The 19,359-nt window shown below is 43.1% G+C and overlaps 1 protein-coding gene across 4 annotated transcripts in view; it reads left to right on the top strand.

Moving 5' to 3' along the window:
• Positions 1-18,404, top strand: part of SORCS1 (sortilin related VPS10 domain containing receptor 1) — a 587,212-nt gene extending 568,808 nt beyond the window's left edge. Inside the window, exons 25-27 of one of the 4 annotated variants that reach the window (XM_055081262.1) lie at positions 13,121-13,226; positions 13,348-13,508; positions 18,325-18,404. In XM_055081262.1, coding sequence (XP_054937237.1) covers positions 13,121-13,226; positions 13,348-13,508; positions 18,325-18,404 — 347 coding nt within the window. Of the gene's footprint in view, positions 1-13,120; positions 13,227-13,347; positions 13,509-14,996; positions 15,133-15,261; positions 15,327-18,324 lie in introns of those variants that run through there. The other 3 variants (XM_024121364.1, XM_024121365.1, XM_024121366.1) reach the window with 3 other exon arrangements.
• Positions 18,405-19,359: the final 955 nt, after the last annotated feature.

Raw genomic sequence — 19,359 nt, 5'->3', positions numbered from 1 at the left:
AGGGATGTGGCCAACTAGTTCATCCCTTTACAGCATACTCTGCTTCTAAAGGAATGCTATCTTCAGGCAGCATATTTTGCTGTAGTGTAGCCTGATTTATTAGAAAACACTCCCCAGGGACTTTGTTAGAAAGGGGAGCATCATAGATCAAGATAGCCAGAGAACTAACCCCACTCGCAAATTCTGGCGGCAACTTGCCTCTCATACCTTTTTTTCCCCGTACCTCTCTCTCTTCCAACAGTTATTTAATATGCCTGGTTTTTATTTAACTGTCATATCACACGCCAAAGGTGGTTCAGATGAGCTTCCTGAATTTGAATCTTATTTTAAGTGGTACTTAAGGATGCCTTCCTGTGATGACATCTGGTTTAGAGCTGGGATCCAGCTGAAAAATAGGGATAAAAAAAGTGGCTAATTAGCTGAAACTGATTTGGCCAGTGGCTCGGCCAGGGAAACTGATATAGCAAAGGCATCCATGAATCCATAGTTCCATGTGGGAAAGAAAGGCCATTCCTGATGACCACAAAACATTAATCCGACCAGTGTTAAGTTCCAGATGGCAAGGACAAATACAAAGTGGGGAAGATCTGGAAAATTGGTCCAATTAATGTTCATACTTCATGTCACAGCTGGGAAATTGGGCAGCAGTACGCAGATCCCTGGGAGGAAGGGCTGGCCAAAGGGAGTGTGTTACTTGGAGCACACTGAGATTTGAAGGAGAGACCTCTGCAGCATAGATATGTACTAGGCAGGGTTACCAAGGGAACAAAATAAAACTGCATTTTGAGGCAAAAGCCCAGACTTAGACTGGGCCAGTTTGGAGACAGTGAGAAAATTCTTTGGCTTCCAACCTTTGGGGCTATCCCTGATTCTTCCCTGTTAGATCTGATAGTATCTATCCTACATCTTTTGCTAGTGTAATTCGAAACCTGATCACCTGGCATTATTGAGCTTCCTAGGATGACTGGCTAGGTGACTGGAGTAAATGTAGACTTATATGTGGATAATCAACTCCAGTTTGAAGAGTAAAGGAAGAGAATGCCAAGGGCTGACACAATAACTGAGTCTTGGAAACTCTCTCTGTATTGATTTCAGCCATATTTGTCATAACAGTGTTAGGACTGGCAGAATCTAAGGGTACAAAGTCACTCTCAGCCAGACTTTCATATGCAAAAGGCAAGGCTTGTGTTAAGGCCGGCACTCTTCAATGACTGTGATGTGGAAGTAAAATATAGGAGGGGTCAGTTTCCCATTGGCGATTGTTCGTAAGTTAGCTCTAACTGCCCAATTTTTTTTTTTAACTGTTAGGACAGGGTGATAGACTATGAGGGAATTCTCCTTTCACTCACTGAAAACTTGGCACGTTGGGTAGGGGATCCGTTGGATTGAGACAATCGCTGCAATTTCTTTGATTAAGTTGAAATTAACACATTCATATTGGGATGGCTAGAAGAGAAGGAGAGAGATACCTGGGGGAAAGAAGACACAGTGCGGAAGAGAATTTGATGCAGAACTTCCACCTCAACTTCCTTTCCCTTCCTCTCATCCCCCCTGCAGAAAATAAAAATAAACTACAATTTAAAAAAGGAAAAAAGGACCACTGCTTGCAACATTTCATGTCTCATAAGCAGGATTGCTAATACCTTTCCAGGGACCATTCCAGCACACTGCTGCATTCCATTCATTGCTTAGCAGATGTTCAGCAGCCTTGTTTTAAAAATATTTGAGCCAGAGTATGTTGCTGGTGGGAGAGGCAATGCATAATTTGGTTCATCTCCAAGGAAAAAGAACTGTCTCCTCTCAGGAATTTACTAGGCTGCTTTTGTTTTTCAAACTCAGTTCCCTGTTTGCTTTTATGGGAACACAAGGTAAGCATTTCCAGATATCTGGATGTCATTAGAGACTGGATTTCATTTGTTTCCCCCACATGTTCTATTAGGGAATTCATTAACTTTGGTACCTAAGTGGAGCTAAACATTGAACGCAGTCCTTGTTTTGTTTTTAGCTATTCCTTTGCTTCTCGGTTTCTGTGCAATTCCTCTTGAGGGCCTCATCACTCCTGACAGCTAGGTTTCTAAAACTCTCTTGTAGAAAGGAAAGATTTCAGACTGTATGAGAATAATGAGAGGACAAAGAGCTGTTATCAAGAAGTTTGAGGGAGGGCCATACCCTGAGTGGCTCTCTTTGGCTTTTAGGACCTCGTGGCAGCTGGCACCATGTTTAGCAGACAAAGGGAGTAGCGCTCAGTCAAGCTGGGGGCTGGACTGGAAATGCTGGTGTTTTGACTGAAGTGTACCTTTGCTTGTGGTATTCCCAATTGGAATATTTCTCCCCCTTGTCTACTTTTCTCCATCTCTTATGTCTCTGTATTTTAAGGCTCAGCTCAGTGCCAACATTTGCATGGCATCTTTCCGGAGATCTTTACCTGGATACCATCTATCCCTTGTCAGAACTTACATGGATTTTTTTAAGCTGTATCTGTCTGATCATCATTATCACCTCTCCTATTTAATTTCCTGAGGATACAGTTCACCGTGTCTCTATCATTGTACCTAGAAGAGAACTTGCCCATAGCATGTGCTCAATAAATATTGCTTTCATAAATAATTAGATATATAATTAATTTATAACCTGTAGAGATGCGTTAAAAATTCCATCCCCCCCGGTTAACCTTTGGAGTCAGTGTGTTCAACTGTGAACCTGTCTCCATGTCATGTTACTTCTTACCATGAGTGAGTGGAGCCTTGCACTCATTTATCCAGTAAGCGTCCAAGGAAAACCCATCTCTGTGCTTTCTTTATGTCAGGTATCCTCTTAAGATGTAGGATGGTTGTTGATATACACATTGTGGGAAATGGGTGGGTGGAAGGAAAATTAGAACTCTGTGTCCCAGAACGAGAGGTCCTAAAGACAATGGGAGAGGGACTGGCAAGAGGAATGTTCCTGAAAGAGAGGGAAGCAAGTTTAACTTATTGGCCCTTATTTTACTTCTCTGATCTCTGATATCGTTTCCAGAGCAGCCTCACTTCATGACAGAGCTCAGGGTCTCACGCCTTAAATTACACTATGCTAACCTGATCAAACAAACCAGACCTTCTTCACATCTTTTGTAACGTCTCCCTTGAGTTCTGTCTTACGCATGCTTTTACCCTGGCCTGCCTTTATTTAGTTGTTTGTTTTCTCCTGTATTTTTAGAGCTGTGATACAGGGATGACTTAGAGTCTTTTCTGCAAGGCTCACAGGAAGGTTCAGAATCTGTTGTAGAGCATTTGAGCTCTGTAGGTACTTACAGCAGAACAAACCTGAACCCTTAAGAAAATATCCCTAAAATGCCACTAGTTTTCTCATTGCCCCTGGTAACTTGGAATTTACTCAAGGGCACAGTCCATTTCAGATTTATCATCTTACTTCTCACATGACTCTGTGCCTCATTTTGCAGTGATTCCTTTAAAGCTATGGTTTGTCCAGGGATATGAAATGAACTAGGACCCTCATTCAGTGCACACTGGCTAGACCTGAGGCCCAAATACTAGTGGCCCTAATTCTAAATGAAGAGGATGAAAAACGTTCCATGCAGGAAGTTCAATAAATGAACTATTCATATTGAATAGGAGTTCACCCAAACGAGAGGAAATAAGCCTGCCATGGTGAGGGGCGGTGCTGAGCAAAAGCAAAGTGGCATCGTATGGTGTGTACTTGGTTTGGGCATCTAGACACATACCCTCAAATATTCCCAATTGGTATATTAACTGAAGGTAAAATTATGAGCAGAGAAAAGAGAGAGGGATAAAATTCAGGGAAATCAAATATGCCACTACGATATGTCATTTATATCATGCACTTTGTTCCTCATCCATGCATGATGTGAGAAAACTCTCATTAATAGATGTTTAATATTGCAAAGTATGATACACATGGAAAAGGAAAGAAGGGGCAGATGAAAGGATTTCCAAAGACAATAGGTTTGGACAGCAGTCAGTAATCCTTTCTCTTTTCACAAAGTATTTACTCATTTTATAAGAATTTTTCAACCCAGGTAACAAGAGGTGGTAATTTATTTGATAGAGTTGGAATCCCAGGGGTAAGAGCCTCTTTTTTAGTTGCCAAAGAAGCTAAGTTTCATGGCCATGTCGGGTTGGGTGCTGTAAAATATACAAGTGAAAAACCTTAAGAGGAAGTAGGGGATTGACACTCAGGTGAGGAGACCAGGACCCCAGACTGCTTTAAACTGTGAGCTTTATTTTATCATCTTTTAGTAGATTGCCAGGTGAAGGGAATCTGCTGACAGGTAATAAGTTAAAGACCTAATTGCTGATACAAATCTTTCAAGCGACATCAAACTCTATATCTTTGTTTCTATGAGCGCACATGATCAGGAGTAAATTCAGTGATTATACTTTGGAGTGGGGGTGTGGGGACAGGGGGAAGGGGGCTGGGGAGGAAGCAGCTTAAAAAATGTGTTGATTCTTCTTTGGTAGAATAGATGAGGGCAATAAGAATAGAAATTAAAGACTGAGCAAACAAGGGACAACACTACATCTGATTTGAGGACACAGACCCTAACTAGATGGATTCATACTAAATGACAAACAACAGCACTTAGAGATTTTTTGCATTTCTCAGGGGTTATTTATTGGGTAAATCAACCAAAACTTGGCTGCTGAGACTTCTACACAGAGACTGGGAGAGCTGGTGCTGACTGGTTCCCTCAAAATATTTGGGACAAATGTCAGCCTGTTCTGTGGTTGGAAAATCTCTTTATAACCCACGGTAGGCAATCCCTGCTATAAAGCAGTTCTTCTTAAATTTGACTGTACGTCAGATGACCGAGGAAACTTCATAAAAGTAGAGATTCTTCAGGCCTCACTGCACATCCCCGGAATCAGAATCCCAGGGAGAGATATCCACGAATCTGCATTTGTAACAAGTTCCCCAAGTGATGCTTATGCAGCCAGGCCTTTCACCAGTCTCAACCACTGCTCTTACAGAGCATTCCACAGACAGAAATCCATCTGCATAACAAGGAAAGGTGCTGAGCTATCTCCAGCAATAAATCTGATTTACAACTCAGTGCATCCACTAAAACAGAGACATGCATTAAAAGGGAAGAACCCTTGATATTTAGTGTAGGAGGAAATGAGTAATAAACATTAAAATCTAATTCCTCTGATATTTGGAGCTTACTTAATTGGCAGAACGGGTGGATGACAGTGAGAGTAGGGAAAAAAATGAAGCCTGTCTCTGAATGTGGGATATACTCTATCCATAATCTAGATGAATGGCAAAGGCCAGCCAAGAGCTGTGGCCGTGAAGCAGTTGAAAAATGATTAAAGTGTGAACCAGAATGTTAGTGGCAGATGTAATTGAATAGCCATGAGTTCTATGAAAGTTAAACAAATGATACTATCTCGATGTTGTTAATGTGCTAGTGTGAGCAGAAAATGATACATCCGCATCTCACTGTTATTTCTGAGAATCGGGGTGTTCTTCTACTCTTAGCTTTTGGGTGGGGTCACTGCTCTTCTGGAGTTTTGGATACTGATGATAAAAAATGTGAAAGGCTAATACTTCTCAAAGGAAGAGCCTCAAATCTCAGGTTGAATTTAAAAAATTTTTAACACCCAGTAACTGCTCTCAACCCCTCGTGTCTGTCTAGCAGTTGCCTTGTTTAAGCTATTATGTTTAGGAGAACTGTCCTTTGTCAAGGCTATGTGTGGGTTTTTAATAAAACTGTTATCTTGTATTATCTTGGCCTCCGTGGTTGCTCCTGACTGGTTCAATTTCTTTTTCAGGTGTAATAAAAAGATATTATCACAGAGACATTAGAGAATTAATATTTCCCAGCTTCAGTTGCTACCTCTGGATATGTTATGAGTCAACGTGAGAGGGGACAAGGTACTCAGAATTTCAGTCTAGGTCAAGATACATCATGAATTCTGCCCGACAATTTACACTGAGAAACACCTTCCACTTGAAGGCAGAATTAGCATGAGTCCGGAAGCTTTAGAAATTCACTATAATCTAAGCCACATTATTTTAGATGCAGATGCCAAATCGTAGAGTTGTGGAGCTCGGAACTGTAAAGTCAAATAAATTGTTGCAATAACATTTTCCATTTAGGGATGAAATTAGTACTAGTGGAATTCTTCCACAGCCAAATACATTTTTCTGTCTCTTTAGTCTCTGGTTGACTTATTACCTACACAGTTATCATTTACAAGTCTTTTGCGAGTAAAGTCATGCTAGTAATGTTTTCCTTCCTTCTGTTTTTCCCCCCAAATCATTTTTTTTCCTCTACAAATAATTAAGCTGTTTCACAGACACGTGTACCCAGTGGTTTTTAACAGTTATTAAGCTTTTATGGTATTATGATAACTAATAACAGGTGCTGAGATGTTAAACATAACATCAATGTGACTAAACAAATGTGATACTTTCATAAATACACCAGCAATGAAGTTGCTCTTTAGATTCTAAAGATTCTTTCTTCATTTTTTTCTGAGATTTCCTGGGCCCATAAAAAGGCATGAAATGACTATAGGGTAATTGGCCTAAGGATGCACCTAGAATCTCTTGGGCAGAGAATGGTCAGGAAAGAGTGATCAGATGAACAGTTCAGAAACAGGGTACAAGCATGCATCAAATTGGAAAGAAGCAGTAGTTAGGATGCAGGAGGTACAGTTCCCCATGGGAAAGGCAAGGCAGATAGTCCAGAGAAATTGGCAGGAGAAAATGAAGGCAGGAGAGCACATACATAATACAGAGAAGATACCAGAGTCTAGGACAAGCTACCTTTTTGGACACCAAGTCTCTTATACCTACAGTGACCAAGACTGTCAGGCCATATCTGCTGTGTCTGCATAAGTTTTCATAGCATTCCCTTTCATTCTTAAAGCGTCCTGGTTTGGAAAAGAACATTTATGGTCATGTTACTTATACCCTGGCACCCTGCCAGTGGGGACAGAAGTCCATACCAAGAATTTGATAATATAGAGCCCAACAGTAAGAATTACTAATTGGACGTTTAATCAGTTGGAAGAGAAGAGTTTTGAAGAGAGAAGACGTTAATAAGCTATTGCTATGTAACAAACCACCCCGAAATTCAGTGGCTTAACAATAAGCATTTATTATTATATATGAGTCTATGGATCAGCTCGGTGGTTCTTCTGGATTTATCTGTGCTCATTGTGTATCTGCAGTCAGCTATGGATTCTTGGGTAGGGAGCTCTGATCTCGACTGGGCCGCCCCCGTGTTGGGGGTCAGCTGGCTGTAGGCTGGCTCTAGAACAGCCTCAGTTGGGATAATCAAGCTCTCCTCTACATGGTCTCTCATCCTTCAGTGGGCTTCCCTGGGCTTGCTCCCACGTGGCCATGATAGGATTCCAAGAGAGAGAGCAAAGGTGTACAAGGCCTTGAAGCTCACACTGGAGCACCATCGCTTGTGTTGCATGCCATTGCCAAATCAAGTTCCAGTGCTAGCCCAGATTCAAGGGGTTGAGGAAACCGATTTCACCTCTTGGTAGGAGAAGCTTCGAATTCAAGGTGCTCGAGGCATGGGCACAGGAAGAAGTAGAGAATTGATCCACTAACGCAATTAATCTAGACAGGGCTGAGCACTCTCTTAGGGGAGATTTGAGATGCCTTTTAGGTAGTTTAGAAAATTCTCCTGAAGTCATAATGGGATTGAAGTGTGATTAGCAATCAAGGGATGTGGTTTTTTGTTTTGTTTTGTTTTGTTTTAGTGACCCAGGGTGTATAAAGGTCAGGCACACTCTAAAGATGAGAACTGGATGTTTTATGAGTGACAGTATGAGGGGGCCTACCACACAGTACTCTCAAACTGGTATGCATAATAATGACCTGTGTAGCTTGTTACACACGTAGCTTTCTGGGACTCAGTCTCAGGGACTGATATATTTTTTTTCTCAAGTGAAGCCTAGGAAACTGCGTTTTCACAAGCTCTCCAGGTGATTCTGATTCACGTGGTCGGGAAATTATACTTTTAGAAACACTTTACGTAGTAAACAGGATACCTCATTGACTTGCCACCCTAGAAAACCAAAAGGCATCCTTCTCTTCCTGTCTGTCAGTTACAGTGATAAGTTTGGTCTTTGAGGTATCCACGGTTGTCATTATTTGGCCAAGTGACCTCAACCTGAGGTGACTAGGTATTCCTGAAGACTTATCTTCAGTTTAAAACTAGTAGCCATGCTTCACTAGTCATAAGAGCCTTCCCTGGGAATTCCCATGCAATCTGGCCCGCAAGATCATGGCTTTGTGATCAAGAGGCTATAGCAATCCTTAAGACTGTTATGATTGGGTTTGGACTTGAACTGGAAGGAAGGGCTATTAGACAAGTGACGGTGCTCTGTCATAAAGGCCTGTCAACCCTTTCTATGATCTAGATAAACGTTCTCCCTGCCATTCCCATATAACCTTAATTTCTGAAAAAGAGATTTCAGCCCCATGGATTTTATGATATTCAAGGCATGTAAGTAAAGGCTGGCTTGGGTCTGCTTTGGAGACAGGAGAGGAAAAATAAAAGCAAGCTATGACAAAGTTGAACTTGCTTTTGTAACTTCTTGACAGCACTAATTTCTGGATGAGAAATGCAGTACGAGTTCAGAGTTCCAGGGTCAGGGCTTCCCTGGTGGCGCAGTGGTTGCGCGTCCGCCTGCCGATGCAGGGGAACCGGGTTCGCGCCCCGGTTTGGGAGGATCCCACATGCATAAAACAAAAAAAAAAACAAAAAAAAACACAAAATTCCAAGGTCATAGAGAAGGTAGAAGTCCTCTAAGAAAGTCCCTTCGATAGAATCAGAGTCAGTACAGACAGCAGTAAGGGTATTTGGGGGGCTTCACCAGGTGATGCTGCCATATTGCTGACTTTAAAACTTAGAAATAACCCAAAGGGGCAAAAGGCTGCAGCCAAAGGGGTTAGTGACGCTCCAGGTGAGGCATTCCCTGAAGTGTGTTCTGTGGGACCTAAGTCTGTAAAGGGTCTGTGCTCTAATGACTTTGTGAACTCTGTGGTGAAGTCTTATGAGTTTCTTTCCTGAAGGACTGCTATCAACCTTCATATACTGAATCTTCAAGATGGGGAATGCCATATATACCATTTCCCAAAATTATCTGACCATGGACTCTAGTCATTTCTCAGGGCTAGTTCTCTATAGAATACACTTTCAGAAATACGATAGCAATGATATGACAGTTTTAAAGCTATTGGGCATGTGCCATGTGCCAGACACCACGTCAGTGCTTTATAAATTTCCTCTTATTTTATTCTCACAACTTGCTAAAACAGGCACTAGTTTTATCTCCATTCTGCAGGAGAGAAAACTGAGGTTCAGTTTAAGTCACCTAGCTTGTCAGCAAGTGGCCAGGTAAGAATCTGATTTCAAAAAGGGACCATATCAGTTACCTCACCCCAAACATGGCGTTTTAAGTTCACTCTTCTCTCATACACGTTAGCTGTGACCTTGTATTTAGCACTCACTGTGTATCGATCACTTTTCACAAGACGACTTGTTATTCCTGTAAGCAGCACTATTATTATAATCAATCTGGGTCCTCTTGAATGGAATATAATAACTAACTCAGTGCATTTCTGCAGGATTGTAGAAACGATGTGTGCCAGCCCCAGACTTAGAATCGTCAAGTCACGTGCTGTACCCCATGACCATGCTTTACTGTGTTTGTGAACAGTGGCAAATAAACCACTCAGCGCTTGCCCCTTCTACCTTGTTTAGGCTGCAGTTGGAGAGGGATTAATTTATGCTTATTGCACACAGCAAGCTAAAACCCATTTATCACAAGTTTTCATTCCCCAGCAGAACACTCACAAACCCACCTACTAGTGCTGGGCAAACTAAGACATGCATCTGAGGTTGTGTGGAGCAATAACAGTCCGGTTTATATTCAGGCACAGATCAGCAAGCAGAAGCCACCCACGGAACCCAGAGGGCAGTGGTACTCAACTTCTCACCGCTGCTGCCTGCTTGCCTGCTTCTTGCTGCTAAGCAGTGACTAAGTGATGCAGAAATGGGGGTGGGGCTGGGAGCGGAGAGCACACATGTTAGAACTCAGGATACAGAAGCTCATTTTCCCAAAGTAATATGATAATTATTTAACACTGTTAAACGCCACCTGTTTATGAGTGATGATTTGAGTGGGAGTGGTTTAGAATTGAAAGACCTCAGCTTGTGATGGGTAGAGACAGGAGGAGGAATGGAAGAGAAGGGAAATAGTGTCAGTTTGCGTGTTTGCTTTCTGTGTCAGTGAGAGCCTGGCTAGAGCAATTTCCTCTCTTTAGTTTTCCGTTCATTTCAAATACCAGCCCTTTCAAGCAGCCTCGGTATTCTTCCTGGTTGCTCCATAACACTGATATTCTTCTGCGTCTTCTGCAATAGTGTTTGGCTGGGAATCAGAAGCTCAGCTAATCAAGCTAACCTGCCTCTAACCATCCTTACAATCTGGAGCTCCTCCATGAGCCTCCCTTTGTTCCCTGTCACGTTAGGGGTTTGCATCAGAAGATTACCTTTAAAATAGCTTTCCAGTGTTATTTCCATAAGTATGAGGACGGTATTGTGATAATGTCCAGAGAAAGAGAGTGAGAGACACCTTATCTTTTAGACTTACAGGTGAAATTGTATGATCGCTGAGGTTTGCTTCAACATAATCCAGTGTTGGGGTTTGTGGGCACTGGACGGGGGTAGAAATAACATTATCTGCGGGTTGATGGTTGTAGAAGGGTGGTGGGTGCATGAGGTTCCATTTCTCTATGCACAACTACCACCCATAAATACACACATATGCATATATATGTGTGTATACATGTCATCAGTGTTTAAAAGTGAATGACCTAGGATTCTCATTGGCCCTTTGAAAGCTTAATAATGTTTTGACTTTGTTAAGTTGCTTCTTGTGATCTACTTTTACCCTTCATCCCCATTCTCAGAAATATCTTTTTAAATTTCAGATATCTCCTGCTGAAATTAGCCCAGGGTTGAAGTATGTAGAAAATTGTGTGTGTGTGTGTGTGTGTGTGGCGTGTGTGTGTATGCGTGTGTGAGAGAGAGAGAGAGAGAAAGAGAGACTTCGTTTAAGTCATAGTTCTTCCATTTACTATTTCTGAATCCTTTGGAATGACACTAACCAGTGAGCCTCACTGTTCGTGTCTACTCAGTGACGATCACCACCCCACCTTCCATTGGTAAAAGTCAGTTGCAATAATGTCTATGATAAATGGAAGGTGTTCTTTCCCTCCTGACTTCCTACCAATAGTGGTATGAGTTCTGAAGTATTTCTGGACTCCTTTGCACTGTGTTTGCCTAAGTAAATGAAAGAGACCTTAATTTTTTGATTTCGAGCTGGAAGCACATCTGCCTTGGGTGTTCCATTCAGTGAACCACTCCTGTCTCGTCATACACTCATACTTCACAGCTTAAGCTCTGCTGGACTCACAGAGGAGAGAGAATCACAGAGGTTGCTTCATTTTAGTGCTTCCTAAAAGCTGATTCCACTAAAATAACTAAGCCTGTTTTCTGAGAAAAAGGGCTTGACTTGTGGTTTTCACCCAAACTGGTACATGGGATAGGCTTTCCAGTAGTGGTTACTGCGTGGCTGGGATGTAATTCTTCAATAACCAGGCAGTGCAGAAGCAGTCTCGTGTCTTGTCTGAAACCATCGACATCACAGTCACCTACTCCTGAAGTTTTTACCTGCGTGACCAGAATGTTGCGCTCTTGGCTTTCAGCAGAGAAAAGCCACAGAAAATGGTGCTTAAAGGTCACCTGAATTTCTGGGTATCAGGCTTTGCTTAGATTGATGGACGGTAAAGGTCAGCATCCAGGCTTCTAAGAGGTACGTGTGGCTTGCCTTTTATGCTGCAGCTATGCTATGTTTGCAAAATATCACTTTTCTAGAGGGTAAAAGTTAATTGCAAACAAAGTCATTAAAGTAGAGCAGGCTTGACCCTGAGATAGAGGAGGAGGGTTTGGAGGCAGAGAGAGATGTTCCCCAGAGCTGCACGCGACACGCAAAGTTAAGGAGGGAGAATCTTTTTTGGATGCCAAGGCGTCTGTTTGGCCCAAGAGGAGCACTCACTGCCTCTGAGAGGCTGGCAGGACTTGGGCAAGTTATGGAGATCTCGACCCTGGATTGCACATTCCTCCTCCAGCATCAGAGCAGCTGCCCTTGTAAAATATTCACTTAGCCATCAGTTTCCGAGTGCAAAAAATGTAAGCGACCAGTCCTTTTTCTCATATGGCAACTGCTGGGATAGGAGTTAGAGGGGTTGGATAATTCATAAAAATATTCCTGTTGGTGTTTTTTCTGGTTTTCTGCATTGCTTAGTGGGAAAAGCTTTCATTCAGAGTATAGGAGAATTTAGTACTTATATTATTATAAATATTGATTCAAAGTAATAATAGCAGTAGCAATAAAAGCTAAGATTTATATGTGGGTCTTACTATGTGCCTAGCACTGTTACCAGTGCTTTACATACATCGATTCATTTGATCCTCACAAACACCCAATGAGATATGCACTTTTATTCTCATGTCACCCTATCAGCCACATGAAGGTGAAGTAATTTGCCCAGGAGCTCACAGCCAGCACATGATAGAGCAGGCCTTGAATCCAAGCAGTCTGGCTCCAGAGTCTGTGCTTTAAATTTTCCACTGCGCTTCTTTTTTTTTTTTTTTCCGGTACGCGGGCCTCCCACCGTCGCGGCCTCTCCCGTTGCGGAGCACAGGCTCCGGACGCGCAGGCCCAGCGGCCACGGCCCACGGGCGCAGCCGCTCCGCGGCACGTGGGATCCTCCCGGACCGGGGCACGAACCCGCGCCCCCCGCATCAGCAGGCAGGCTCCCAACCACCGCGCCACCAGGGGATCCCTCCACTGCGCTTCTTGAACAGGCCTGCTGGAGCATTCTGGGGGCTGGGACAGGCTCAGATGCATCTGCATGTCAAGCCGTGTGACATGCGTCTTGTGTGTACGTCCCACGTGGTTTTCCGGGACTCACTGTGCCCCTGTGTGAACAGTGCAAGCCTGTCGCAGAGTCACGCCCGCCCACCTGCCTGCTCATGACAGTGACCGTGCCTTGCCTTCTCCCCTAGCCCCGCTGGTGGACCTCACTCCAACCCATAGTGGCTCCGCCATGCTGATGCTGCTGTCCGTGGTGTTTGTGGGGCTGGCGGTGTTCGTCATCTACAAGTTCAAAAGGTGCGTGTCCCTCCGTCCATGTCTCCCCCGCTCCCCTTTCTCCCCGACAGGTTCAGAAGCATTTGTCGCAGCGATGTACGTGTCCCGTGCACAGCAGTGATGGTTTCTGTTAATGTTTTAGGAAGATCCCGGGGATTAATGTTTATGCCCAGATGCAGAATGAGAAAGAACGAGAGATGGTCAGTCAAGTCAGTCACCCTGAAGGCAGGCCCCATATCCCTCAGACTGAACTCAGGCGGCCTGGCCAGCTGATAGATGAGAAGGTGGAGCCCCAGCTCATAGGTAAATGATTCCTGGTAGCCCTCAGCTGTTCAGCCTGAGTAGTCAATGGCTGGCTCTCTCTCTAACCCCTTCCTGGCTTCACGTAACCACTTTTTCTGCTCTAACATCCCTGAGATAAACAGCTAAGATGCCTCTTTCCCTGCTTCTTTCAATTAGAGAGAAAAAACAAAAAACAAAACAAAACCTTTCTTGCTCCTATTGTTTTTTTTTTTTTCTCTTATGAGTTTATTCCTCTTTTTTTTCAAAAACCCTTGCTGAAACATTGGGCTTCAAGTGTTCATGGTCAAAGAGCAAAGTGTTTGTTCTAACAATATACAAGAAGGGCAGGCCTCAGAGGCTGGATCTGCTGGTCTGGAGGGCTGGGCAGGGTTTGAGGGTGTATAATGACCAGAGCAAGCTGTGGCAGCATCACCTGGAGACAGCTCTAAGGAGAGCAGACTGCTCCAGAACACGCATAGAAGAAAGACAGACTGATCACCCTGGGATTTTTTAAAATCTAGCAGTAATCAAAAACTGCCCCCCCAGGAAACATGGAACCTGAGAATTCAAGAGCCATGAAGTTGGCAGAACTTATCTCAGGAGTGGGGTTTCCTAAGAGAGAGTGCTGGAGGGTTAGACTGTGACAGAGCAGATTGGCAGATTTCTTCCTCCTTTTCACCTGAGCCCTACCAGGAGTCTTAAAAATGGATTTCAGCATAATTCAGTAGGGCTCACTCTCTGTCTGGGGAGGAAGCATGGGAAGCCAACAGCTAGGTATAGAGAGTCTCAGGGTCATTGCTAAGTTCTACTATTTATTGTGGAGGGAATTTCCCAGGAAATTAGCTAAACCCATGGTGCCACCATTGTGATCCATTTCTCTCCTTGTTTCCCCCTGTCTGGTGGCCCTAGGACTTGAAGCTGTAAATGTTCCCATCTAGACCCTGCATTGCTGACTCTGATGGATAAATTATTATATAGGCATTCATGCTTCACTCTGATGTGATAATGCCCAATCACCTAGAACGTCCTATGACTGTTAATCTGGTACCTGGGGGAAAAAATGAGTACTTAAAGGGAAACAGAGCCCTCTCTTTAAATGAACATGGGAACGTTCTGTGGCTGTATTAAGGGGAAATTTAAATGTGCTGCCTGGCTCATATCAGAGGTAATAATAACAATGGCCCCGCATCTGGTGTCCAGTTTTCACGGTGTGCTTCCTGTTATTTGGGGAAACGTTGAGAAATGCATAATTGCTTTGGGTTAAAAAGAAAAAGGCTTTTCTGTCTTCAAGTCCAGAGAAGCGTTCACCCTATTTACTTCTAAATCTTCTAAGTGCATTTTTGTGGGTCATTTGGTTTTCAGTCCCATTTCCATGGGGTATGAAGCACAGCCGCTGTTTGCTTTATTAAAGTAGCAATCCCTCCTACGCCAGGAACACGTTACACCGTCTCTGACACCTTTCCATTGCCAGTGTCATTAAATGAGTAAGTGTTACACGTTTTCTCTTAGGAGAGTAGCTTTACCCTCCCCTTCCTCCCCTTCTACTCAACCTGGTGACTCATCTCTCCGATTGCAAAGAGCAAGACACGCCACTCCACCTTCAACGCCAAAGCGGGGATCTGCTGGGGCTCAATTTGCCATTTAAGGAAAACCCCCAAAGGCTACAGGCGACCTGCTGATCAGGAAAGAATTTCGCTCTTGTCAAGTGCATCCTTCTCCATGACCACTAACTTTGTGTTTTTTTTCTTTGTTGTTCTGTTTCCTATTTTGCCAGGAAGTATTTCCATAGTTGCTGAGAATCAAAGCACAAAAGAAATCCCTACCTATGTAAATGTTTGACTGGAGGACGCCAGTAAAAACAAAAACAAACAAATAAAATAAAAACAATCAAAATCTAAACAAACAAACAAACAAACACTCACTGCATCGGGACTTTTTAATTCTTCAGACACAGACAACAAGGGTTTTTAGCTTTAAGCCTGTGCATGTGGACAGTACCTTGAGAACATGCTTGGAGGGGCAGTGTACAGGTGCTCTATTTTAATGGAAAAAACACTCCCCTCCCCCTTTCTTCTCCTCTCTCTTTTTTCTGATTGGTTGTGTTTGTAGAAAATTCCTAACATATATAGGCCAAGGAAATCTGCATGTATTTTTGGAAATATTCTTGGCTCTAGACTTAACAGCTATTTTAGCACTACAGGCTGATGGGTGGATTAGCTACCCCAGCCCTTTTCGCGAGACACAAAGACATGCACAGGAGTTTGAAACCCTGGGCTGTTTCTCTGTTCCACTTTACTTGTTGCCATTTTTCCCTTCTAAGTTATCTTCGGGAGCTCTGTTGGCCAGCAGGGGCCACAGGTTGCCTTCTCCATTCTGTATGGCCACAGGGACAAAGAAGCAAGTTCAAGTTCCATGGATGCAGGCAGAATAGGGAAAGAAGGAAGGCAGTCGGGCAGGAATGTCAAAAGTGGACCTGTGTTTCCTGTTCCCCCCTTCCCATCACGACAGCTTCCTCTTGTAGCTTTCCCTACTCCTGCCCTGTGTAGAAAACAGAATCCTAGTTACCCGCATTCTTACCTTCCCATTTGTTTGCTCTCCACGTGTGGTCATGATCTGTCAATGTCTTTGTGTCTCTTCCTTCCAGTCCCCAAGTTATCCTTCAACTGCTCCTGCCTTTTCTTCCCAAACATGTTGCTAGATTCTGGACATTCATCCTGATGTTCCTTAAATACTGGCCTCGCCTCTGGCAACCCTGCCTCCACCACCCAAAGCTAATGATCTCTCTGTCAACTTTGCACACGCCCATGCATGCAGCCTCCATACACACTGACTAAGCAGCATCCTGCACTGCAGGGTTCAGCTTCATGTATTTTTTTTTTTTTTTTTTTTTTGTATTCTCCTGTAGACCTGCCTCTTCCAAATATCCTTGCCTTTCCCCCCTGGAAACATATAATGTGTGTGAAAGAGTTGAGATAGGCAAAGCCATTCAAACCTGGCCCATGTACCTTAGAAAAGAAAGCATACAGATGAATAGTGTTTTCGTCACACCTTAACAAAAATCTCCGGCAGTCAGGTTCCAGAAGATTCTTGTGAGAAATGTTTTGAACGTGTTACTATGTGGCAGGGCAATTTCCTCCTGTGATGGTTGCTATTACTCAGTATTTCCCCTCTCACAGTAGAGTGAAAATATTTGTAAAATGAAACCGATGTTAAGCAGAAGAAGCAGGTTAATGGATTTGATGTTTGAGTGTCAAAAAGTCTTGAGAATATATGGAGGTCTTGTCTTATATTAGGATGGGATTGTGATTATGTAAGATGACCCGAGACTTCTTACATGTGTGCTCTCTGATCTCTGAGCATAGTATCAGCAAAGGAAAATTTAATAAGCATAAAGGGGAGGAGTCATCAGACTCAAGCAGATTGGCTCAAAGCATGAAGAAATCCCAGTTCTCCCAGGGCCATCATGAAAGAAGGTCCAGAGAAAGAGGGAAACAAAAGTATGTGCAGCAGGAGCCCTTGGAGTATTATAGATTGGATAAAGCCCACTCTAAAAGGAGGAGAAAGTGGTTTCAAAAGACCACTCAGAGTGTAGCCTCCTACTTGGCTGTGTCCCCAGGCCAGCCTCAGGGTATAACAGGGCCCTGGGGACAATGGGGGTGCCCTAAAGATCCTGACGACCACTGCCCTTGTGTAGCTCAAGTAGGGGAAGAGTAGCAACACTTCAGTCAGAAGTTAATCAAGCAGAAGATTTTATGGTTGAAGGTGCTCGGTATGAATCTGGGAAACGGATTATGCCTAAGGCAGCCGTCTATTTGTAGAACTCAAATGATCCCCAAGCTGCCGGGCTTCCTATGCCATAGGAAACATCCTCATTGAATCTCTTCAGTTGGAGCCTCCCAAATTTAATCTGGAAAACAGAGTGTTTGGAAACCAAAAGAGGCTCGTTCACAACAGTACAGGGGGTCCTCAGAGTTGCAGTTCAATTAATTTTCATTGTTAAACTATGAAAAAGGGAATAACACTCAATCTAGCACAGTGCCTTGCCTAGAGTAGGTATTAAGAAAGTTGTTTGTTGAAAGAATAAATGAATGAATACATGAGAAGACATAGGGAAGAAGGGCTTGTAAGTCCTAACCTAAAATAGAGGTGGACATGAGATGCCTGGCGTTTTGGAAAGTGATCAGAGATGGCTGGTTCTAGATTCAGCATCTCCAGGGGCCTCATGTGCCTCTCCTCAGAGCTCCCTCCCACCTGTAGGAGACTAGTGCGGCAAAGTACTGCTCAGAGGGGACCTTATTGTTCTTATGATCTAGCTCCATGTTTCTCAAAGCGTGGTACCCAGACCAACAGTATCAGCATCACCTCAGACTTGTTAGAAACACAGATTTTGGGTCCCACTGACCCCAGACCTACTGAATTAGAAACTCCAGGGTTGGGGCCCAGCAATCTGTTTTTACAAGCTCTTCGGGTGATTGTGAAATACACTAAAGTTTGAGAACCACTGTACTAGGCCATGCCAGCTCAGTCCCGAAGAGAAGGTAGTAATGAGAAGCTGCCAATGGGAGGGACCCAAGTGCCTACCTACTCAACAACAGCAGGTGCAGACACAATGAGGAGTTTGGTAGGCTTGAGGCCAGAGGAATGGGTGGGGAGGGATGGATGGGGAAGGTAAGATTCAGGGCAAGCTACAAATCTGATATTGCAGTGTTTTCCAAAATCCCGGAAGGCAAACTGTGCGTGCTCTACCCTGAACTACCCAACCAACATTTTCTCCTTTGCCTTATTTTTAATTGGATTCACTGTCCAAAATGCAGAGGTTTGCTTTGCTTTTTTTCAGAAGTTCCAAACAGCAACTTTGAGAGGAATGGGGTGCTTGGCAGCTGTTCTGTGTTTTCCAGGATTCCAACTGAGCATTGAAATTCCCTCATTTGCCAACTTATTTTTATAGGAAGCCAATTTAAAAAAAAAAAAAAAAAAAAAAAGAAAGTTTTCTTATAGTATTGGAACTACTTCTAATTTTAAAATGACTTTTTTGATGTACTTTTTGTTACATACTATGTAGTGTAATGTATAATTGCTCTTGTTTATTGCTTTTACAGTCATATTTATTAAACAGATAATGTCTCTGAAGTCTATGCCTCAAGGTGTTTATTTTATTCCAAACTTCGGTGTTCAGTCCAGATATAGAAGCGATGCATCTATAGGGTTTCATAAAGACTAATTGCATGAGAATTTAGTAAACACTACAGGTTTGAAGGGTTTGGGTTTACTAATTGCATGAGAATTTAGTAAACACTACAGGTTTGAGGGGTTTGGGTTTACTAATTGCATGAGAATTTAGTAAACACTACAGGTTTGAGGGGTTTGGGTTTTGGGGGGTTTTGGGTTTTTTGTTATCAACGTAGGATATATATTCTACTACCTGAATTCTAACCTGCATTTCAGGTGACTGTATAATACCTGTCGCTTTACTGTTACTTTATTCTATAATATTTAAAAAAATCACTCCAAGCTGGTTACATTGGAATGAGTAACATTCTCACTATTGTTCATTCAAAGTGAGAAATTATTGATATGAAACAAACCCATTCACATTTGTTCAGAAGCTTGTACTTACTGAAGGACCAAACCTGCATGTAATGAACTGAAACCTGGGGAGTGGAAAGAGCTCAAATGCTAGAGTAATAATGGCTTTGATACTGGAATCAGGACAGTGGAGTTCGTTCTCCTTCCAGCTCTACCGGCTGTGTGACCTTGAGCAAAGCTTTAGTGTCCTCATGCATATAATTTGAAGGGAAAGGACACGTTCCAGCTCTGGTATTCTGAGTGGGTGAGTCCTTCCCAAGAGTCCCAAATAGCTGGTTTAAACTTG

The sequence above is a fragment of the Physeter macrocephalus genome, chromosome 20 (genome assembly GCF_002837175.3).
Source record: "Physeter macrocephalus isolate SW-GA chromosome 20, ASM283717v5, whole genome shotgun sequence".
NCBI lineage: Eukaryota > Metazoa > Chordata > Mammalia > Artiodactyla > Physeteridae > Physeter > Physeter macrocephalus.
The sequence above is the reverse complement of the archived record's forward strand: the minus strand, read 5'-3'. Positions and strand labels throughout refer to the sequence as shown.